Genomic DNA, 24670 nt, shown 5'->3' on the forward strand with positions numbered 1-24670 from the left:
ACATGAGTGAAGAAGTCAATGGCATGTAATCCTCTCCCTTTTCCCCAAAAGGTTTGCGACTCAATCCTCAGTCGTTCAGTTTGTACCACACGTTCTCCAGGCTAGCAGACAGTCGGTCTAGACTGTAATCTGTGACCCGATCTTCAACATATTAAGGGGACATAAACAGCCGTTTCCGTGGCGAAGTGAGGCGGAGTGAGGACGTGGCATTTGCACAGTGTAAATGTCAGCCTGGAGACGCTAGCGCTTCATAAACGGGTGGACGCCACGCTCCCCATCACCATGACGCCAGACAGCCCCTCTGGTCTTGTTTCCTATCGGACGTGTGTGACAGGAGAAAGTGGCAGATTCAGACGATTACCCCTGCCTTCACGACACTCAGGCCAGCAAGCACAGGCTCTCCAGACTGCAGAATGCCAACACACTGAGACACTTACTCTTATCTTCACTTATATCCCCACAAGGCCAATAACCACCAGTGCACAAATAGACTGGAACTGAACAGCTCTGTTACCAACTGGCATATTCTAAAATCATCAGTAGTGACCTAGAAATACATCCAACAACATTCACATAATGTTCATTTGATGAGCCAAAAGCCTAGATGAATCCTAGAAGTGCTTGTTGTACAGTGTGTACACCTAGCCAGACACTGGCTTCATGCTGAACGGCGACGGCATGAAGCATCACTCATGCTGTGAATTTGAAGCAGTCAGTACAGGTAAACAGGCCCACCATCTGTCGGAAATGATTACTATCACACACACACTGGTGCTCACAGGCACACATACAGACACCCACACGCAAACCCACACAGGTGCACACACACGCACACGCACACAAGGCCACACAGAGAGGGGTCAAATTTATACTGACAGTGCTCCCACACTGATGTCCAGTCCAATCATTTTGGAGCAGAGCAGACAGGAGCCGAAGAGAGCTATGCAGCGTACAGGTGACAGAGGGAACACCTGGAGTGCCCCCCCCCACACCCCCCCCAGCTCATCTCATCAAACGATTTATTAGTAAAGAAAACAGGATTGAAATAGGAGAGGATTGGGACAGGAATTGTGAGGTTGCGTGTCGGCAACTCAGAATCCTGGGAATATTCCTTTAAATGGATCCCATCCATTCAAATCTTTACAAGTGCACTTGGTAGTTAGCGTAGACCAGGCGAGATCACCACTTGGTGACCTGTGACCGATCGTCCACTTAGCACTGCCGGCCAGCTAAACTCAGTGACCGACACAGCGTTATCCAACTCCAATCAAATCGACTGTAATAGGTGGACGTGTAAGCATGCGCCTTGATCTAGTCAGCGCGTAACCTTCGTTAACCTGTTCCCAGCGCGGCCGTGGTTTATCTGCGCTGCGAGCGGTTAGCCTGACGGCGCGGCTCGGCTCAGCTCGGCTGACTGCAGCAGAGGGGATGAAAGCCTCTCCCTGCCTCGGCTAATCACCGGAGAACTGTTCAGGCTGATAGCGCTGCCTGGTGCTGTCTCTCTCTGTGTGTGTGTGTGTCTCTCGCCATCAATGTGCGTGTGCACACGTGTGTATCTACGCGCGTGTGTGTGTGCGTCTGCTCAGGCAGGCTGAGACCACACAAAGGCACCAACGGTCAGAGGTTCCCATAATTGGAAAGTTTGAACTCGTATCACAGCTGATAATGAGGGGGAAAAGACATACTTGTGCGTAGCCCGTTAATGTCCCAATTTGCAATCTAATTTAGGTTGGGAGCCATCAAGAGAGAGGTCTGCACTTTTTTTTAGGACTTTATCAAGCCGTGGCCAAATGCAATTTAATTTCTCATTGTAAATGTAATAGCAGTCTGTCAGACAGGGAAACACAAGCAACAGGAGGGGGTGGCAGGTTGCTGACATCAATTTAACAGTTCAGTTCGGTTGACTCCTTCACTGCCAAGGAGACGGTGAAGGGAGAGACGGAGAGAGAGAGAGAAAGGAGATAAGAGACATAGGGACTTTTTACTACCCTTCATAATTCTATAAAAGAAGACGTTCCACAGCACTTGGCCCTCTCCTCATCACCATCTTCCTCCTCCTCATCATGCTCCCCCGCCGGAAGCACAGAGAAGCATGCGCTCTAATGACATCCGATGATGACCGCATCCTTCTCTGAGGCAAACACCGGGATTTCTGTTGTCGCCTTTCTTCTCTTGGTTCAGTGCTCGAGTCTGGCATGGCTCCTTCAGTCCTGCAGGCTCCTGACCTGACCGAGCTGCTGGCTTGGTTTGTGAAGTCAATGTGATCCTTACGTTAACAAGTCTATGTCTGACTGGGATGGTTTTGGCACCTTCGGCACCTTCACTAGCTAACTAACTCCCACCTTCCTGCCCCCCCAAAAACGCGGATCATTAACGCCAGTCGCGCAGGAAGTCCAACACCGTCTGACGGGGGACAAACAGAAATGCCTGCACACACACGACATATAAAACACACGGATTCACGCACCCTCATCCATATTCACACACACATCCTTCCTTCCTCCCTCCCTCCCTCTCTCCTTGCCATCCTTTCCCACTGCATCTCGCCCATCCACTCCTCAGACAGAGGGTTACATGTCTGTTCCTGTTCTCTCTCAACACTTCAATCAGTCGCTTTACCAGGCCAAGGCTTCTCCCTCGATCCCTCTCTACTTCCACCACCCCCCATCTCTCTCCATCCTCATTCTCTCCAGACAGAGGGGAGGATTCATGTCTGCTCCTGCCCCATCTCATCCATCAGACCCTGAATCTGCACACGCACGCACGCACACACACACACACACACACACACACACACAAAGGTGACTCATCACAGAGCAGTGACTGTCGGAGAGCAGTGAACTCCCAGAGAATGGGGCACCGGGCCTGATAATGTACTCAACAGTGGCTATTACTCCTGCTTGTTACCACATAACACTTGACTGTGATCCAGGAGTCTGAACGAAATGCAGGTCCTGCCCTGGGGTATGTATGTGTGTGTGTGTGCGCGCGTGAGTGTGGTGAGTGTGTGGTGAATACTAACTAGGCCAGAATGCTGTAGCTTGGCAGTGATAGGAGGCTCGGCACTGAGGTAAACACAAGGTGGCCGTCTCCAACTACAGGCCTCCGAGCTCTCTGGTAGAGGACGTTTCAACTTTATTCACTTATTCCATCGTTCATTCTGTCTTCATCCAGACAGTACAGCCTGAGTCTCATAATACCTTTAGACAACACAGGTGTTCTGTGTTTAGATAGTAACAGGTGTGCTGTATGTGTGTACCTGTTTGTGCGTGTGCAGGGTGTGTTACCTGTTAACAGGGGTGCTATGTTCGCTCAGTGACACCAGAAGTTTGAGAGCGTAAACTGGAACTGGGTCAGGCTCCAGGAGGATGAGGTCATACCTGGGGGACGGGAGCATGCACACACACACACGCACACATACAAAGACACGCACACACACACAAAGACACGCACACACACAGACAAGTTATGTAAAAGTGACAAGGGATGGAGTATTTTGGACCAAGTCACAAAGTCAAACTAATCAGAGTGACTAACTAAAACCCAGTCTGGGCCGACCCAGTCTGCCGGTCTCTCACAGGTCTCTCCTCAATAAGCCTCTGTTATGATCTGCAGCACCAGAGGAGTGCAGTACCATCACGCCCCGACATCCACTAATATGTGGAACGGTTACATAACTACAAACAACACTCATCAATCCCTGCAGAAACAGCATAGACCAAACACACACTAACACACCCACACACACACCGATAGAAATACAGACAGACAGACTTTCCCTGTGTGAAGCTGCAGATGTCTGATGCAGATGGGTTCTATTCTATAATGCATCCACATCATTAGCGGCGTCCTATGAAGTGCAGGGATGAGAAAGTCTGCAGCGGCGTAAACTAGTGAGGAGCAGAGGGACGGGGATGGAGAGAGCAGGCGGAGAGAGGGAGGGGATCCTGGGGTGAGGAGAGGGTTAGGAAGGGAGGGAAACAGAGATGAGAGGAAGATGGAGGAGAGGGGAGAGCTGGGAAGAAAGGAGGGATGGTAGGAAGGAAGGAAAGAAGGGATGAAGGGAGGAAAGAAGGAAACAAAGATACTTGCCGTGGAAAAAGTGCATCAGTGATGACAGCCAATAGTGTGCTGGCTGAAGAGCTTTTCTTTTCCTGTCCTCCTCCCTCTCTCCTCTCCTCCCCCCCCTCTCCTTCCCCAATGGCCTCCTGGCTCAGTAGCAGCAGAGTGATCTCTGACAGCACCCGCAAGCTGACGATACACCACTCCACTGGAACACACAGCACAGTGATAAGACACACACACACTTATAATGTCACACGCATTCCCCCACCCAACATCCACACACGTACAAACACACACACACAGCCCGGACACACACACACACCCCCGACATGCACACAGCGCAACACACACACACACACACATCTCAACACCTGCACAGCCCAGCCCAACACACACATACACACATCCCAACACACACACACACACACACAGCCTCAACGCACACACATCGCTCCCGTGCTGCCAAGCTGACACAGAGAGCGGCTGAGGGGGGAGGGTGCAGGTGGAGCAGCAGCGTGTCGTCCTGCAGCTCCACCAGAGAGGGCAGCAGAGGGCACGCGGGTGACGTCACCCCCAGGGGAGCCTGCCAGCCCCGCACCTGTAGCCTGCAGGCCTAGACAGACAGCCCATCATGTCCTAGGGCCTCCTACGGCTGTATTATTATACGGCAGACATAAATATTCCTAGAGGTGACATTCCTATAGGTGACATGCTAAGTCGTCTCCAGACAAACGGATGCGGGTGTGCGGCGGATGAGGTCTACTCACCGTTCTTACTGAAGACAAGGGAGGTGAGGGGGGGAAGGATGACATCGACCACCTCGAGGGAAAGGAGACAGGCAGACATGCATAAACATGACGTCCCACTCGCGCACGTGCGCTCACACACATTTCGCAGTCTGTTTATCCTTTCCCATTGGCTTCCTTGAGTGCCAGGGCCATTTATGCGCGGCATGCAAATTCCTAATAAGGGATGCATTTCTTTAAAAAGCAGAACAGTCTAATCCATAAAAAGCTGGGAGCGATGAAACACAGCGCTTGTGAGAGGTCCAATTTCTATGTAAATACGCTGTTAGCGTGGGTCCTTTGATCACATGCACACACAAACACACACAGCAACACACACACAGAAAAGACCTGATGCTGTCGCTTTTTCTAATTACAATGGATTTGAATTAGCATGGCTATTTCCATAGAAACAACAAAAAAAGTGCTTGTCTCGCGCCCGCCCGTCTCAATGAGGCTGGATGCAGAACAGGACGCACGTCATTTGAATATGAAGCCTGAAGTGGAAAGGTGGGGGAGGGATGGAGAGAGTGAGAAAGAAAGAGAGAACTACTTTTATATTTTATTAGAATATCCATCAAAAGAGACAGGTTAGACCCGGCTTTGTGATGCTTTGTGAAGCGATGGGTGTTGTTGTCACCTGTTTTACATTTCATTTACTGGTGCATAATAGTAGTTGCCGGTGTTTATTCGCTCTCCCTGGGGTTGAAGACAGGGTGAGAGAGGATAATAGTTGCAATGGCAACTACAGTTATACAGTACAGTGTCAACTGATTTGTAAATAGTCAATTATTCAGTTTAAGGACAGTCATCTACACTATTATAGTTCTGGAGTTCTGGCTTTCCGCTCCCATGGTGTGTGTGTGTGAGTGTGTGTGTGTGTGAAGCCTCAGCAGACTCTAATCACAGTTGCCAGGCAGTAATTAAAGTGCCTTCCTGTATTACTGTCTACCGGAGGACTGGCTCCCGTGCTTCCTGACTGGGCCATCTCATACTCCTCCATCTCTCTCTCCTTTTCCTTCTCGTTCTGTCTCTCTCTCTTTCTCTCTCTCTCTCTCTCTCTCTCTCTCTCTCTCTCTCTCTCTCTCTGTCTCCTGCTCTCTGCTCGGCTGCTGTCAATATTCATTAGCGAGACTCACCTCTGCAGCAAGCCTCCCCAGCTCAATACATTATTACTTCTACCTTCGACATGAGCCCGGTCATCCTGACATCTCTCAGCCCACCCCCGTACACACGTTACCCTGTGTGCATTGCGTGGAGGGTAGACAGGCAGGCTGACAGACAGACAGGCAGGCAGGCAGGCAGGCAGGCAGGCAGGCAGAAAGGCAGGCAGGCAGGCAGGCAGGCAGGCAGACTCACGGTGCTGTGGTGGGGGCCGAGGAGAGCAGGGTGCTGGGTGATGGCCTCCACGGCTGCCAGGCTGGTCCTGACCAGCTCCTCGGAGGCAGCAGAACCTGCAGAACAACTCAGCCCAATCACACACACTTCGCACAAACACAGTACACTACACCTGCATGCATGGCAGACATTTCAACACAAATCCATGCAGCCACAAGGTTTTGCCCAGACTATGTCCAGTGACAAAACCCAGGAAAGACTCACCTACAGCAGTGCCCAGACTGGTGTCACTGATGTCTATGGAGGCGGTATGAGTCTGCAGAACATAACAGGGAGATAGACTGGTCACAGGAGAGCACTGGAGAAGTACTTCCCAAGGCTCTGGAGGCCTGCTAGACCTGGATGTCTCTGATCACGTTGACCTGTTGTGTCTTTGGGGATGACTTACCAGCAAGGCTCCCAACTTGGAAAGAAACTCCTTGTTCACCACCTGGGGCCGGAAGATCTAGATGCAGTGTGTGTGTGTGTGTGTTTGTGTGAGTGAGTGAGTGAGTGAGTGAGTGAGTGAGTGAGTGAGTGAGTGAGTGTGTGTGTGTGTGTGTGTGTGTGTGTGTGTGTGTGTGTGTGTGTGTGTGTGTGTGTGTGTGTGTGTGTGTGTGTGTGTGTGTGTGTGTGTGTGTGTGTGTGTGTGTGTGTGTGGGAGAAAGAGTGAAAAGAAAATGATTACTTCCCCTGACCGGTTTGTGACCTCAAAAATCCTAATCTCCTGTTGACAACTGCAACGCACAAACACATGTTTGCACATAGACAGACATCCACCAACACACACTAAATGAGTCGGCGGAATGGCCCGGAAGGAAGATGACTGTGTAACGCATCTGAGCTAACTGTGGCCTACTGCAGAAGCATCTGCAGCTCCCGGCTGTAATAGCAGCTCATTACTGACAAGAGCGGTTAGCGGGCTAGCTAGCTCCAGCTATCTGTCACCCACAGTAATGGACAGCTAAATGCAACCTTATCAAATGAGCTCAAGACGGAGGAGATAGATCAGAGTGACATGTTATTACTTTCAAAAATGAGATGGCTCAATTCGCCAGTTTATTTTACGAGCGCACTTAGTCACCGTGAGAAATGGACAGGCGAATGGGAGAAGAGCTGTTTAACCCTCGTGGCTCTCCTACCTCCTGCTGTTTACTGGCATCTCTGAGGGTTCGACACGGTTAATTATCTCAGCCCTCGCACAGTGGGTCTAACTATCCTTCTGCTTCCCTGTCTACCTGCCTACCTGATTGTCTGTCTGTTGGTTTGCCTGTATGCCAGCCTACATTTCTTCAACCGTGCCTGTCTGTCTACCCATGCCTGCTTGTCTGCCTGCCTGTCTATCTATGCCTGGCTTTTTTTCTATGCCTACCTGCTTGTCTGCCTGCCTGTCTGCCTGTCTGTCTGTATCTGCCTGTCGGTCTGTCTGTATCTGCCTGTCTGTCTATGTCTGTGTACTTGTCTATGTCTGCATGTCCTGTCAATCCTACTTAGCATCATTTGAGAACTGGCCATAATGTGGTTGATTGACTATAGAATGACTAATCTAAATAACTTCTAAATGCAATCTATCAGACACTTGAGACAACTACTCTGCACATTTCTTATCACAACTTGTTGACAAAGGGACGATAGAGTTTAGGCCAAACAGAAAACTCTGATACTGAATTACTTCCGACTTAATATCCACATTTCAATCTGTTGGTTCACAGTGCGATGATGACATATTAGGAAATGATATACCCGGAATGAAAACATTTAGTTTTTCAGGCTCTGGTGTTACCTGACACGGCTGCTGAAATCTTCTGTCAATCATATCCTCGTTGAGCTGAGACCATCAGAAAGAACACTAATTGAAAGATACGAATGCTTGGGTGTCAACTTAACAAAATGTCACGAGTCTTTGCACCTCAGACCAGGGGCGTATCCAGAATAATCTTTTTGGGTAGGCCTAGAAATATATGAATAGGCATCTTTTCCGTTTTTTCCCTTATTCACTTTGCGATGTGCACCGGATGCATAATTTTTCGGAGATATTTTCGTTTTGGGGTAGGCCTTAGAACAAATTGGGTAGGCCTGTGCCTACCCAGGCCTGCCCGTGGCTACGCCTGTCTCTCCTGGTAAATGTACCTGGGCTTAGGTTATAGATTAACGTCTCACCTCATCAGACTCTAAAATGACTAATCACTGGATGTAAGGGCAACATATGTATATGCAGACTCCGTACATGACTTTTATTGGTATAAGCATATTGCTTTTTTACGTTGAAATTGTGATATGATATGTCAGAGAAATTAAGAATGTGATGTTTTACACTGAACTATACAGATGCTTAGCATTCTTTGTTAGCAGATAACAGAGCCCCCCAAACTAAACTCTATGCTTTCTTATCACCCTGGGGGAAGGGTGAGCATTTGTTACTGACTAAGAATACAAGATGTGGGGGTTTTGTTTGTTTCAAAGAGATACTGTTTGACAAGGGCTAGATGGAGACGCGAGGTCTGTTGACCATTTGCTGGACCCTTATGTGAAGGAGCTTTTACGACCCCAGGACCGGAGATTCTTTTGTTGTGCTATAATTAGGGTTGATGTCGCACACGCGTAAACATGCATGCACACACACGCGCCAGGTCTATGCAAGGGAGTCAATGAAAGAAGAGCCATGGGACATTTGCATGCCTTTGTATTAGCCAATACCAGTCAAGAGCGGTTCTGTTTAAATAGTTAAGCTAGCACAACATGCTAGCATACAAACGTTGTATTGCAATCAGACTTTGTCTCCTTGCTGGTAAGCATTAAACTATTGTACTTTCTTTGAATCCGACGACTCTGTGCATTACTTGAGAAATCATCCTAACATGATATTGTTTTGGTACAGACTGTATCTGCGAAAAAAATGTTATATTGTACTTGAAATATGATTGCACTGTCTTGTAAAAAAAAAAAAAAAAAAAAAGACTTTTCCTTGGCACTAATCAGTGTAATACTGTTCGAACTGTGCACTCCTATTCTAGCTGGTTATCTTCTGCACGTTTGTCCATTGCTTTGGATGAAAGACTCCGCAAAATGACTACATGTGAAGGACAACGTCAATTCAATTTCTGAGTCACACATTTCAGGGTGTGTGAATATCCTTTCCTCTTGATTTGCCCAGAAATCATCCCTTCCCTTATTTGCCCTGGTGATTATTTCCCTCCTTGATGAGTGTGACAGCTAATGTGTGCCACGGTGTGTTTGTGAGACTGACGCTGTGTGTGTGACGGTAAGGGTGTGTATACAGCACCAGGATCCTGTAATCTAATTCGCTCTCTGTGTTCTGTCTGGCAGTGTTCTCTGCTCTTGCTCGGATTGGCTGATTAGTGGTCTCTACTCTCTGTGATAGGCTGATAAGGATCTGAGTGAGGAACAGGCAGGCGTGTCTGTCTTTAAGCTAACCTGCTGATGCTAATCTCTCTTTCTCTATACCATTAGCTCTAGCTGGGAGAAGATAATATACTTCCTCAAACCATGGATATTATCTTAGAAACGTAATAATATAGCCTGATGTTTTAAAATACTTTAGGTTATCAACCAGCATCTGTGGGAAGCTTCACAGGATGACTGAATGACATCTTGATGACAACGGCAGGAGTGTGGCAGTGCTACTGATGTTCAAAGCTAGTTGAGGGCTGTTCAGAGTATGTGTCTGAAAGTCAAAACTGTCCTGACCTGTTTCGTTCACCAATCTGGGCTGATTGAGATACCATCTCCACAGGGGATCACTTCAGTCTAGTTCAAGCACATATGGGTCCACCCATATCTCGACAAACACCCTAGGCCACACACGAACCTGGGATGTGAGAAGGTGCAGAACCACAGTCATCATGGGAAGGGTGTGTTTGAGCTGTCTGGCTTGGGAGGCCGAGGGATGTTTCCTTCCCACAATGCTGCCCAGAGCTCCCAAGATGTCCTCTGGTGGAGAGAAGAGGAGGAGTTAAACAGGAGAGAACAGGAAAGAAAAGATGACTTATAAACGGCAAAGGTCTCACGTAAAAAAAAAAGAAATAACAGATGTAAACTGGAAACAGGATCTACTGGATCCTTCCAGATCAGAACCAGGCCCGTACCGGGTGTCTCTTGACGGAAGGTGGAGGCCCTCAATCCCCCACCCTGTGTGCCGTGTAGCAGCACTGATGTACCAACCAGACGCCAAGAACAGGTCAATACCTGGCCCATCAGTCCGGGATCCAATCAGAAAGGTAATTAAAGACCGGGCCAATCAAATCGGCATTGATGCATGTACACATGCACGCACACAAAAACCCCTGTGTTGGTCTGTGTGTGTGTGTGTGTGTGTGTGTACGTGCCTGGATTATGAGCCTGTGTGTGTGTGTTGTTGATTGATTTACCCAGGATGCTGGGCAGCTCCTGCAGCAGGTGATGGATGAGCAGATCCAGGCATTTTGACAGGTATTCATTGCTGCTTTGTTGCTCCCGTGAAGGTGTGCTCTTTCTGATGTCTCTCTCTGTGTACATCACCAACCTGCAAGAGCACCCAGACCACACATTACCATTCATCACCCTGGCACCCATCCAACTCCGATCCATATCGCCCATCCACAGCCAAAGGAGGCCGAAACATTACTGTAGATGAATTGTATTCGTTTGGAACTATTTGGATCCGAGAAAGAGGTCATGGATTCCCAAATCGATGCGGACCGGTTTTGAAAAGTCGGGACTGACACAAAAGGAGCCAGCTAAGGGCCTGGTTTGGAGCCCTGACTGATACGTGGATAATTAGGAGAACAGGTCCGAGGACACGGTGGCTGTGCTGTCAACAGTCAGTCTGGCAGGTGTACAAACAGATAGGCAGTGAAGACGTCATACAAACAGATAGGCAGTGAAGACGGCATACAAACAGATATAGCAGCTATAGAAATAAATAGGCAGGTATAGATATAGATAGGCAGGTATACAAACAGATAGGCAGGTGTACAACTAGATAGGCAGGTATAGAAATACATAAGTGGGTATAGAAACAGATCGGCAGGTGTTGCAACAGATAGGCAGGTGTATAAATATTCAGGCAGGTGTACAAACAAATAGTAAGGTATAGCCACTGATAGGCAGAAATAGAAATAGATAGGCAGGTATAGAAACATATAGGCAGGTATACAAACATATAAGCAGGTATACAAACATATAGGCAGGTACACAAACAGATAGGCAGGTACAGAAATAGGCAGGCAGGTAAATAAGTGTGATTTTACAGATTGTCACGGTGACAGCCGCTGTGCTGGAGGATATATCTGGTGTTATGGGCCTAATGTGTTACATCATGGTGAAGTGTGAGAGGAGGGTTTTTCAAGCTTGTGTCTCTGGAGGGAAGGGGAGGATATGAAACATCCAGGGCCGTATGGATGATAATAATGTACTTTCATTACAGCTTGTCAGGATCAAGACGCCAGAGCATTATTACTGATATATCACCTGAGGAGGGAGAGAGGGAAGGAGGGAGGGATAGATAGGTGGATGGGGGGAGAGAGAGAGAGAGGAAGAGAGAGGGGAGGTGAAGTGGGGGAAAAAGGGTGTGTTTGAGAGAGAGGGAGAAAGGTGTGATCCCTCCAGTGAATGACTGTTCCTGCCAGGTGTCAGGGTTGGGAGGTGCACACAGCCTACGTGCCTCCGCTCTGTAATTGGAACAGCAAGGGAGCAGGGGTGGAACAGGACTAAAGTCATAAGACTGCTAGACGTAGAGGAATGAAAGTCTGGCCTACAAACTAGATGTGAGTGTGTGAGAACGGTGAGAATTGAATATTCCGCTGATGACAGACGTTCTCCACAATCATCGTTACTGTGAAGCACACTGCTGGTCTCTCTCTCACACTCCTCTCTCTCTCTGCCTCCCTCTCTGCAGTCACGGATAGATTAACACTGAGCCTGGAATTAACAGCCCTTCTTCCTCAGCCCTGCTCACAATTCACGGCAATAACCCAATCAGGGCTCTGTGTGTGTGTGTGTGCGTGTATGTGATTACGTTCCGTAATCAGGGCTTTCTCTGCAGTCTAAGATATTATCGGAATCAGTGCATAGCAATCCCCCTCATTATATGCTGCACTAACATCTAACAATCAGGATAGAAGCAGATGAAAAAGGTATGTAGCTCAAAAACATTACTGGCCAGACTGCAAAATCTCCCTTTGGACTCTTCCTACGTTCCTGAGTCTATGGTCTACAGTACATCTTTACTTGACAGAATGGGATTTTAGCATCCAATACATTTTCCAAAAATGAACAAGTACATAGGTAATGTGAGGTTTAACCATGTAGAATACAGATCTTTCAAAATGACCCCAAGGAAGTGTCTAACATATATTAAAGTATTAATATGGTATGATGCAAAACCAAAGCAACTAATATAACCGATAAGAAAAGCTGCAGCTCTAAAGGTATATTTGGTGAAGCAATCACACTATATTTAAAATGTAATCAGAACAGACATCAACCTGCATATTTTCCAAAAATGTGGATTTGTTTGGCAGTAGTGGTCTTATGTCAAGGGGAGTGGCAGCAAGCCTTATATTATTTGCAATTAAACTGACCTGATCTACTGTATAAACAGTAATTAGACAATCAGACATGGATTAAGCCTAGTCCTAGACTAAAAACCTTTTCATTACCTGTTCATTACATGTTTCTCTTACTTTAGGACTACTACATGTCTGGGGAACTGGGTCATAATGTAAGACAGCTAATATTTGATTATCTGATTCCATATTGATAAGCAGGTGTACTTGTTAGGCTTTTGTCTATAATGTATGTAAAGTACTGTTATAGAGGATTTACTATCATGCCTGGTCATAGAGTACAGTAGTTAAGACGATAAACATGATTTCTGGTGGTGGTTGCTTCAACTCCTCACCCCAAACTGGGCCTAGACTGTCCTCTTCACATCCAAGACCCTTTATAACATTTTCCAGGGCGTGTTTGTCTATAAAAAGGCCTAGCTAGCTAACTTTTCTTCAGTGCAATTCTCTCTCACTCCTTGGATAAACTGTCAGTGAGTGTTGCCTGGGCTGGGCCACAAGTGTCTCTGTGTGTCTTTCTCCACCATTGAACCCTTCCCCACAAAGCGCCGGGCTTGACGTCTCTACAGCGGGGACGTGCTGGTTATCAGAGGGGCCGAGGCGAACGCGTGCCACAGCGGAGCTAATTAGGCGAGCATTTGGGTGAGGGAGGCAGACGGCGTGCTCGCTGGGAGATGGAGACGAGGGTCAGTGCTGACAGGGTGCATCGTGGGAACACTTGTACGAGTCCAAGAGCTAATGTCAGTTGGCTGAGGAGAGGATGACCCATTTATTGCACACGCACACACACACACCATGGCTATTGCCTATATACAGTGCACACACAACAAATACACCCAGACTGTACATACAGGCAGGCGCACACAAACACACACACACACATCTGTCCCGTTTAAACAGCAACTAGGCCAAGTCTGTTCCATTTTTATTAGCATGATTGGATCACAGTCAGACATAAGGGGATAGTGTGTGAACAGCAGGCAGCACTTCCTCACACCAGTCATAACTGAGAATGTAGGCTTCAAGGATGGATGAGCATCCCACTGTATCCAGGACGTTTGAAAATGAATTATTTCACAGAGCATCTGTTCAAAATAAAAAGCGAGTCAGAGCTGGGATTAGGTCGCTCTAAGTAATGTGAGGGATGAGCTGAGCAGTGTTGCACTACAAAGCTGTCCTACTTCTTGGCCAGCAGACACAGAGGACAACTACCGCCTACTGAAAACATCTCCAATAACCATCAATTCTCCTTCTGTTCTGTGACTCTGAATTAAAGCTGGAACTCTTCCCCCTCTTTCATCATCTCCGTCACAGACAATGGCCTCACAGATGAGTCCTCTCACTCGACATGGAAATTGGATTCGATCCATCTTTACCCTGAGCAAACATGAGGCTTTTATGACAGGAAACCATTTCACCTGCTTCTGTGTGCTTACAAAGAACTCGTTTTATTAATTTCTCACACAACACCAACATGGGTTCTGGGCCACTTTGGACACGGTTCGACAACGGTACATTTTCATTGTTAAGCCTGTCTGGGAAAACATGACTGACTGTACACAATGGTGGACAACTTCTGTAACAGAGCTCAATGTGTTTTCGAAACACTCTACAGACCACCGCCTAACCAACGGCTAGCTTTCTGATTGGTTAGCTGGCTGATACGGGAGTTTCAAGAGTTGGTCAAAGGTTTACAGCTGGAGTATTTGAGATCGAACCCATTGAAGTGAGGGTGGAAGCAAAACTGACAAGTGACATAGGAACGCTTATTCTATCTGCTAAAAGTGGAACCCAATTGTATATAGGAATCAGGAAATTACAAGTGTGTATATAAATATGGATTTGTTTAGTGTAAATACAACCATGATGGCTGTCATGGTGAACGGTGTACCTTTCATTGTGAACTTGTAAACATTGCAGTATACAGTGTGCTGACTGCTGAGTACCCAGAAATGTCAACATGTATGTTGTACTGATGTTGTTGTATTGTTCCAGCAACTTTATGCGCTGTACTTGAGAATGTGCACATGTATGTTGAAGTAATGAGCTAGCACATGGTAGTGTGTACACGTATGTTGTAGTGATGTTGCAGTAATAAGCAGCGTGCTAGCACACGGTAGTGTGTACATGTATGTTGTCGTGATGTTGCAGTAATAAGCAGCGTGCTAGCACACGGTAGTGTGTACATGTATGTTGTTGTGATGTTGCAGTAATAAGCAGCGTGCTAGCACACAGTAGTGTGTACACGTATGTTGTTGTGATGTTGCAGTAATAAGCAGTGTGCTAGCACACGGTAGTGTGTACATGTATGTTGTCGTGATGTTGCAGTAATAAGCAGCGTGCTAGCACACGGTAGTGTGTACATGTCTGGAGAGTGACAGTACCTGGAGTTGCAGCAGAGCAGCAGCATGTCTCTGTTGTTGAGGAGGACCAGAAGCAGCACCAGGAAGGCCTTGGCCCTGATAGCCGGGGAAGGGCTCTCCAGGGAACGCATCACCTTCAACACAAACTCCTAAAGCACAACACAACACATTCCACTGAGTTGAAAGACAAGTTTAAGGCACTATTGATGCTCCTTGCTGCAGCCTTCCATTCCAACTGGGACGATGGGGTGGAAGTACATGCTGTCCACTCCACTGCAGGTTTACAGCAGGCAGGTGGACGGGGGATGAATGGGGAGCTAAGGTGAGATGTACATGCTTGCAAGGAGCACGCCAGCCTTGCTACATGATGCTTACTTAATGCTCACTGTGACATCCCTGAATTTGTCTGGGTTAAAGCTATGCTAATGCTACATGTGTCAGACACAAGGCCCACATGTTGGTCTTTCAATTCATTGTAAATTATTATTCTATGTATGGAATTAGCAACAAATATATTTCTGAGCAATTTGGCTATTTACTTTAACAGCAACATTCCAGCAATAAACACCACTGCTTTAGACTGAGATTAGACTCGGCTAGACTTACACTACGCTAAACTATACTAGGCATACATTAGTCCAAATTATGCTATGCTAGGTTTACACAATGCTAAACTACGCTAGGCTAGGCTTACAGTTTGTTAAACTATGCTATGCTACGCTTTCGCAATTCTAAGATAAGTTCGTTAGTGAGCATCCAATAGTCCAGACCAAATCTGTTGTTATCACTCCCATTTGTTAAGTAGGTGCTGGAGGGGAAATGTCTCAATAGCACACACACAAACACACCCTCATCATAAACCAAAGGTTAATAGACTAATTGACTCAACAGAATTTCCAGGGCAGCAAATTAGGCAGAATTGATTAACTTCACTATCGGTAAAATAAGAAAATGATGGCAAAAACGACCAAACCAAAACACTGTGATTAAATACAGAAAAGTGTGCGCATGTGTTTGTCTGTGAGTTAATTAATTTCAAAAGCATCGACTCTCTGCATAAACTGTAATTACATCAACAGTATTCCAAGCTGCACTCCAAGATTGTTGCAGCTCATTGCCCCAATTAGCAAAGTTGCTCAGAGATTCATTGAAATTAACATTCTCTGCCAGACAATGCATGAATAAACAGCGGGCTTTCTGGACTCCCATTTGTCAAGGGAATTAAGGAGTAAAATGTATAGCATTTTATAATTGGTACAGAGGTGATGCAGTAAGTTGTGTATGCTCAAAGACTTGTTTTCTTGAGTTAAATTGGAAATTTACATGTAAATTAATTCAGGTCAAACTAAATTACCAATGGTAATTGCACAGAACCTTGAAGGGAGCGTACAGTAACTTCTTAAATCAATTTACACAGTTAATTTTCCAATTGATTACCACTTCAGATATAGATTCTCCACGTTATGAAAGTGTAGCCTCTCCTTCCTGACAAATTGGGTATTCTTCATTTCATTACTCTGCAAAATCACTTGACTGAGATAGGCTAGTGATTGTCAACTGGCAGAAAGTTACCCTGAAACAATGTGCTTCCTAAAGCATTGAATGAATATTTATAGACCATTGTTTGTCACTACTAAAGGCATGTTTGTTAAGTCAAGGTGAGAATAGAAAAGTGGCAAAGACCCCATTAACAAACAGAATAACATTTAGCTAAATCAGATGCAAACAAAGCCCAATCTGGGACAAGCACAAACTTTCCAAGATTTCCGATGAGGGTTTATTCAACCCAGAAAGCGGATGCAAAAGCTCACCCTGAGTTTGTTATGCCCGGTGTTGTCGACCTACCTTCTCAGTCACCAGCCTGTGTGTGTGGGTGCCTGAGGACAGCATGGCGGCCAACATGGTCAGCAGGTGCTGCTGCACTCGGCTAATACCCGACACCAGGCTGTCCAGCACGGCCGGCAGCCCCACCTTGTCGATCACGCTCTGAAAGACTCCAACGGAGTGGCGTGTGATTCTGCACAAGGCCTGGGGGGCAGGTAGGGGAGGAGGGGGGTGGGAAGTGTTGGAACCTGGAGAAATCTGCCATAAGATACTGTATGTTGTTCATGTGGTTTGATAAGGTCCGATCAATACCCAAAATAGCGACGGCATTAAGCACCGCACATCCGATACTAAGTCAATCAATGTGTGTGTGTGTGTGTGTACACTTACAGAGACGGCAGTGACACGGAGAGCATCCACGGTGGAGTGTGTGAACAGGTACCAGAGCATGGGGCCTATCTCCATGGTGATGAAGCCCTGAGCCAACTGTGACACTGTGGTACACACATTCTCCACAATCTTAGCTGCCATGTGGTTCACCACCAGTTCCTCCTAATGAAACACACACACACAGACAGAGTTACACACACACACACACACACACACACACACACACACAAGCATCCATCCACAAACAAAACAAAGGCATACACACTGTTCTAAAGACTACAATGTGAAGTACCCCTTCCGTCCTCTCACACCCCAGGGTGCTCCTTCCTCACCTCTTTCCTCACACTAGATCACCAGCTGGCCCCGTTCACCAGCTCTCCCACTCACTCACCTCTGAAGAATCCACTTTCCCTGTGTGTGGTAGCATGGTGTTGGGAACACAGGTTGGATTCTTTCAGTAGTTTTATAAGGAAGTGATATTTATGAACTGGTAAGTTTGAGTTAAATCCTATATATCCGTAATATGTATTTAATTTCCCCTTTAACCCTACCAATATTATGTTAGTTATGGCACTTTTTCCTGTGTTAGTTTGTGTGTTGTTATATTTTCCTTTTGTATGCTATAGAGGAAAACCCCACATGTAGAGCTTTCACCACACAGACCCACGTACAACGATTCCCACCCTGAAATTCAGAGTTACAACTGTCAATCATCTGGAACCCTTATTGTTGCCTGTGCTGCCAGAACTCAAATAAATCCATAAAACTTACACTCTGACCATCTCAGAGTTTAGTGTGAATCAGACCATTGCACACTTTTCACTTTTCAACACACACGCACACACACGGAATCAAATGAAAACAGAACAGAAAAATAAACTCAACCTTAGCTCGATTGTGTACACTGATAACTCATATGAGAGGCTTTATACCTGAAGCACAGCTCAGTACAAAACACTGAAGGTCAAGTCTGAATGCAAAAGGCTCCACAGGAATCATTACACTCGTCTCTATAAATTGTTGTTTGTAAATGAGGAATGTTTGCTTGGTAAACCACATGGTGGTTTGCTTGGTCTGACCACATCTTCTGTACACAATCAGCATTCTTGAACATTCAGTGTGTTCTTGACACCGCACCAATTGGCTATACAAAGGAACGAACAGGGGGAATACCCCCCCACTCTGCGTGATATAGCTTGCTCGTCTCTCCCACGGAGCTTCAAAGGATCATCCAGACGGCCTGACTCCAGTCACCAGTTCTCCCACTCACTGCTGCCTCGGCGGGCCTTCCAAACAAAACAACACACTTCTCCACTGAATGGAGTGAACAGAGCTGTAAGACTATCACACCTATAGTAATTGTGAATGAGAGAGGGGGAGACAGGGTGGCCCTGCTTTCCTCTTGACCAGTCATCTTCTGACCTCAGGTACAGGACACTTCCTGAACTCCATAAAAACTCTGAGATGATAACACATCTTTGAGTCCATCTATTCCAAGACGATAGTGCTGCAAGCGCCATCGAATACAAAGGATCTCACCAAGGCACGCTGCTAACCTAAGTTTCCCCAAAAAACCCCAAAAAGGATAGACTATTAAAAGGGTTTTCAGGACTGTTTACCAAGGCCTTCGAAACCGGAATTCTCGTTGTAAACTCCAACGAACATCACGCAGACTAAGTCTCACCTACATCGCAGAACTTTGGATATTCCTCCTTCTTCAAGATCTTCTTTAAATGAGCCTCTCGCACAATCAAAAGAGGCTGAGGCCTCAAATTGATCAACCCTGATCAAATGAAACTAGTCTAACGCCCTCTTCTCCCCGAGCATTGACGTGAGCTATGTTTATGATTTTGAAAGGACATTGATTGACTGCACATGATCTAATTTATTTAGATAAATCCTAGACTCGGTTCTTGATCCAAACCCCTATTTACTGCCTTTCTTTAAGACTATTTCTTATAATTGAAACTGGAGTTCATTTTTACTTAATTGCTTTTAATACAGAATTTGTTAATAGCATTTTAACCTGCGTGTTCATCACTTTTACAATCTGCTCTACTCCTAGAAATGTTATTAACTCATTCAAAATATTGCAATTATTACATATACTATATATTTTTCTACTTGGTTTTTCCACAAGTAATATCAAAGTAGTACCCCGTTAAACTGATCCTTTATTATTCATCGCCACACCCCGCTACAAAGACTTGCCTGACTTAAATGAGGACAAAACATGTAAGAATGAGTTGTCAAGGCATTCGATATGATAAGGTATTTCTGTGGAGGTTTGTATAGAATGAAAACCTCCACTGTAAAAAGTTATTTTGCCACTTTATTATCTGTATTTCTCTGTGTTACATCATGGAACTACTCTTTCTCAACTTGACTGCAGGCATTGTACGCTTCTGAATTACGCATGCCGGTGCTACGAAGATATATTTAAATGTGATATAAATTCAAAATGTGTCCTCACACAAAAACATCCAGCTTGAACAGCTTAACACACTGGCTATAGTAGCGATCAGTGGGGTAATTGGAGCCCATGTGGAGAGGGGTGGACTCCAAGTCCACCATGAGATCTGCAATGCAAAAACCTAGTCTGGAAAGCCTGCAATTATGATGATGAATCACGTCTGCCTTGAACACAAGTAGGGTAGTGTTGTGCGGTATTATGAGGTGTTGTGCAGTGTAGTATACTGCAGTGTAGTGTGGTATAGCATGGTGTAGTGTAGTGTGGTGTATTGAAGTGTAGTGTGGCATAGCGTGGTGTAGTGTGGTATAGTGTGGTGCACTGAAGTGTAGTGTGGTATAGTGTGGTTGTGGTACACTGTGGTGTAGTGTTGTGCAGTGTGGTGTAACATTGTGAAGTATGGTTTAGAGCACCAGTCTATAGACTGGATGAGAGGCTAGCTGAGTAGGAGGACACAGCCAGTGATTGACACAATGCTGGAGGGCGAGTCAGTACCAGCCAACATTTCAGAGACGGAAAATTCCAGTCAGGGAGCACAAACCAGGAAAAAAAAAAATCCCCCCAAAAAATAAAATAAAATCACATTCCACACAGCAGCCTTAAGGTTCCTCTCCTACGCCGACGATCCTAAATCACAGCACAGGGAAAGGGCCAGGCGTTTAAAAACACACTTTTTGTATATGTGGTACTTCACCACTAAGGCCCGCCTCACAGCTAGAGGCGTGTAGAAGAATACATTTGAACCTCTCTCACAACAACAAGAACCAAACAAACTGAAAACCCTCAGTCAAGAACACAGCTTCACTGACTGGTGCAATCTTCCTCTAGCACACTGGCCTATCAGTTGTAACTGCGTTAGCTAAGCCCAGGTCACACAAAGTCGTCTGCCCAAGCCATGACTAGGCCACAATGACTAACTCCAGCTCCATTCATGTGGGCCAATTCACTGGTTCAGCTTGAAGAAAAACAGGTTCAAACAAGAGCAATAATTCAACATGAAACAAAGTCCAAACTGCCTGTTTTAAATCATGGTCTTCACAGTAATGCTCTTCGTCTGCACACCTGAGGGACCAACAGCACAGTACAGAGAAGAAAGCAGTACATCAGAGGTTGTGCGGCGCCTCAACGAGATTAGTGTGTTGACTAGTGCGTGTGCGCACCTCTGATCTGTGCGTGGGTCTCTGTTCCGTGTGTGTGTCTGTGTCTCGGTTCTGTGTGTCTGTTCTGTGTGTGTGTGTGTGTGTGTGAGAGAGAGAGAGAGCTCTGCAGACAGTGCAGGGCCTGGTGGTGAGGGTGTTGTGGTTCCCCTCCAGCAGCAACAGGAGCCAGACGGTAATTAAGGTCCTTCAGAAGGAGCAGCACCTGGAACAGACGAACGCTCTGCAACACGCAACGCTGCACTCAACACACCGGCCTCTCCTCACACAGCTTCAGAGAGCGCGCGCGTGTGTGTGTGTGTCAATGTATACGCGTGTTACCCCTGTTTATCATCAAATCATCATTTTCCGGTATATTCAAGGAGAAATATAAAGTCCTGCATTACACCATCCTAATGCAGTAGGTGCTCTGTGTGTGTGTAGGTTATTGGAATGCTGTGTGTAGCACTGCACAGGGCGTTATCTCTATTCCAGACCATACTGTATGTATGCTGTGCATAATTCAGTGGAGGTGTGATGTACAGTAGCTGGTTATTAATCCTCGATATCCCGAGGTCACACAGCTACTGAGGAGGATTAGGCTGAGCCTGCTGGAGAGGAGCGGAACACTCTCTGTTCCTGTAGCGTGTGTGATTGTGTGTGTGTGTGTCAGCTCGCTGATAAATGTTTAATAGGCCTGGATCAGCGAGCAAGAGCGCATAGGGTTGGTGAATGTGTGTGTGAGTGTCTGTCTGTGAAGGCATGATGCCCAGGGGGTAGGGGGGTGGTGTCCCCTTGGTTTGTTTCTCTGCCTGGTACACACACACCCCAGCCTCTGTCTCACACATACCTTTCATCACGGCCAGTGCCAACATCATCTTCACACTCATAAATAATTTCCAGCCGCTCGAGTCTGGCCTGGAAACCTCTCTGTCGCTCTCTGCCTCCACCCCTCCCTCCCTCTTTCTCACGCACCTACTTTTCACACACAGTCTCCCCCCCCCCCTGCCTCCTCTCAGTCTCTCTCTTTCCACCTCGAACATCTTTCTCTCTCTCCCCCTCTCTCTGCCCCGTCCCCTTGTCTCCCCCCATGTTTTCACACCCCACCCCCATGCCTGGTGCCTCCTGGCAGTGCGTGTGTGCGTTTGTGTGTGTGTGTGAGGGACTGCCCTCAACAGGACCCCATGCTCCTCTCTGACATCTCACTCAGGGGGTCTGAGCCCCACTGTCGGCTGTGACCCTCTGGCGCGCACCCGCGACCATCACAGCTCAGATCCCACCAAGAAACAACACATCCACTCTCAATTCAGCTGTGAAACCGTGCAGTGAAATATATATATATAGATATATATCCATATATAGATATTTATAGGACATGGAATGACAGCCAAGTTGTAATTAGATGGAAGGGAATAGAATTCACAGCCCCCCATAAATATAACATGCACCCCCTATATGGTTGCTATGGTGTTGATCCTAATTGCCATATGTTCTTGTTTACATAAATGTGTCGAAGGAATCACAGAATCTAGCGCTAGCCAATCGAAAGCAAGAGAAACTCCCATCATTCGGAGAAACTTTTACATTCATGTTTTGCTGTGGGTGTGTTTGTGTGTACGTGTTTGCGTGTGTGTATACAGATGCACAGGGTACGGCTGTTCCTCGGGGAACACCCTGAGTTTTCTCATCACTCATAACTGATAATTAGCAGTCCAGCTCATATCAGCTACTTTGTATTGTATTCATGGCACAGACAAACACACGCGCACACACACACATGTGAAACTCCCTCGCCCCCAAGTTTTGATGCTTACGCTATTTTCCCCAATTGTGCTGGACTACAGCAGCCGACTTTTTTTTAGTGTTTGTCCCGGCACATGAAAACAACCTCCCCCCCACACACACACCCATAATTCCCCCATGTGCCAATCTCCATAATCAATTAGCTCCACACTGGTAGGAGCAGCCCAGTCTAAAGCCTGGCTAATGAACTTTGGCTAATGAATACTATCAACATACAGTGCAGAACCAACACCCCCCCTGGGGGAGGAAAAGCATCTCTGACTCGGGGAGAAAAAAAATTAACTCAGTTTGGCAATTAGCCAAATAAAGACATGAGGCGCGGCTACAGTTGAGCTGTACCCACCAGTCCTGGCTGGCAGACTCACTTGTCTCTGTGACTTGCACAGTGGTGCCTCTGTGTCTTTGTGTGTGTGTATATGTGTGTGTGTGCGCGTGTCTACGGGGCCCTAATTGCCGCAGAGGTCAGACCGGGGGAGTGCTGAGGGGCTGTGTTTGATGCAGGTGTTTGTGACAGAGGTTCGCTGTGCTGCATGCCCTTGACTTGCAGGCTGGCAAACAATGCCTGTAGGCCTTCCAGCAGCCGCGGCAACGGCGGTATCATTACTGCACGGATAGAACCCCCCCCCCCCCAACACACACAGACACACTCTCACACACACATACACACTCCCCGCTGCAGTGTGCAGTGTGCAGTCTTACCCCTTCCCGAAGGCACCTCATTAACACAGTGTAGGAGGCAGCGGGAACGACCCACAATCCTCCTGGGTGCTCTTTCTTCTCCTCCTACAGGGGGGGGGGGGGGGGGGGGGAGGGAGGAATGGGAAGGGAAATGGGGGAATGGGGGGATGCGAGGAGGAAGACGGGACGAGAAGAAAGCGGGGAAAGGTGAAGAGGGGAGGGGTGAGGGATGTTGAGGGAGGAGGGGGGGAGTGAGTGAGTGAGGCGAGAGAGGGAGTGAAGGAGGAGAGGGAAGGGCAATGGGAGGAAAAAAGGGGGAGATGGGGAGGGAGGAAGAGTAGATGGGAGGAGAGGAAGAGTGGGGGGAGAGAGAGAGAGCGAGCAAATGAGGGCAACAGAGGTAGGAAGAGAGAGGGGTGAGGGTAAAAACAGGGAGGAGGGGAGGAAGCTGTTAGTCATACGGAGCTCTGTACAGCTGCACAGCACATTGGTGGAACAATTAGAGCAAAACAAATCAACAGTGATCGTAATTAGGCGAAATAAACATAACAATGTACTCCCAAACGTCAATTGTAGGACTCAGCTGGGGAATATGGATCACTGTACATGTATACTGTAAAATAGAGGTTGGAGAATGAGATGCAGTAGAAAAGACCATATAATTTGTACCAGCATGGATCCAAGTTGCACATATAATACTACTGGAAGTAAATCATTTAGGTTAACTAATCTACTATTCCCATTTCTCTTTAATTTTTATATATGTATTTTTATATTATTCCTACTGCTGCTGTGGTTTGAAAAATTATTTTTTGCTTAAATGTGTACAGTGCAGTAGTTGTTTTTCAGGACATGAATATCGAACTTTCTTTATTGCATATCTCGCACCGTGCAGCATTGATCTGAAGGAGCAAAGATAAACTTAAGAAAGAGAAGGTTTTATTCACACAACCTGTTCACACTAAGGCCTCTGGGGTCTACGCCGACTGGTAGCAATCATCAGGAATAATAACAAATAAATAAATAAAAAACGTGAATTGTTTATGTGATAACAAAGTATGGATCTGTGATTGTGTACCACTGTAGCAGAACGCTCCAACGTGTTTCAGAGACTGCTGCTTTGTTCACGCTACACAGATCTACGCTGGCCTCGAACGCAACCTTCAACGCTAAAAAATCTATCACGTACGTTTCAACACTCTTCCTGTGCTCC

At 46.6% G+C, this 24670-nt stretch overlaps 1 protein-coding gene and 1 long non-coding RNA gene across 2 annotated transcripts in view; one reads left to right on the forward strand and one right to left on the reverse strand.

Annotated features, from left to right (window-relative positions):
• The window catches only part of ulk4 (unc-51 like kinase 4), a 71535-nt gene that overhangs the window by 35584 nt on the left and 11281 nt on the right, over positions 1-24670 (reverse strand). Inside the window, exons 18-29 of the mRNA XM_062464834.1 lie at positions 23479-23562; positions 17371-17532; positions 17002-17184; positions 15178-15305; positions 10616-10749; positions 10057-10178; positions 6637-6693; positions 6453-6504; positions 6210-6304; positions 4833-4884; positions 4093-4270; positions 3288-3380 (exon numbers count right to left, since the gene is read on the reverse strand). Coding sequence (XP_062320818.1) covers positions 3288-3380; positions 4093-4270; positions 4833-4884; positions 6210-6304; positions 6453-6504; positions 6637-6693; positions 10057-10178; positions 10616-10749; positions 15178-15305; positions 17002-17184; positions 17371-17532; positions 23479-23562 — 1340 coding nt within the window. The remainder of the gene's footprint in view (positions 1-3287; positions 3381-4092; positions 4271-4832; positions 4885-6209; positions 6305-6452; positions 6505-6636; positions 6694-10056; positions 10179-10615; positions 10750-15177; positions 15306-17001; positions 17185-17370; positions 17533-23478; positions 23563-24670) is intronic.
• The window catches only part of LOC134023037 (uncharacterized), a 258879-nt gene continuing 238748 nt past the window's right edge, over positions 4540-24670 (forward strand). Inside the window, exon 1 of the long non-coding RNA XR_009930730.1 lies at positions 4540-4561. This is a non-coding gene — a long non-coding RNA (uncharacterized LOC134023037). The remainder of the gene's footprint in view (positions 4562-24670) is intronic.

The sequence above is a fragment of the Osmerus eperlanus genome, chromosome 7 (genome assembly GCF_963692335.1).
Source record: "Osmerus eperlanus chromosome 7, fOsmEpe2.1, whole genome shotgun sequence".
NCBI lineage: Eukaryota > Metazoa > Chordata > Actinopteri > Osmeriformes > Osmeridae > Osmerus > Osmerus eperlanus.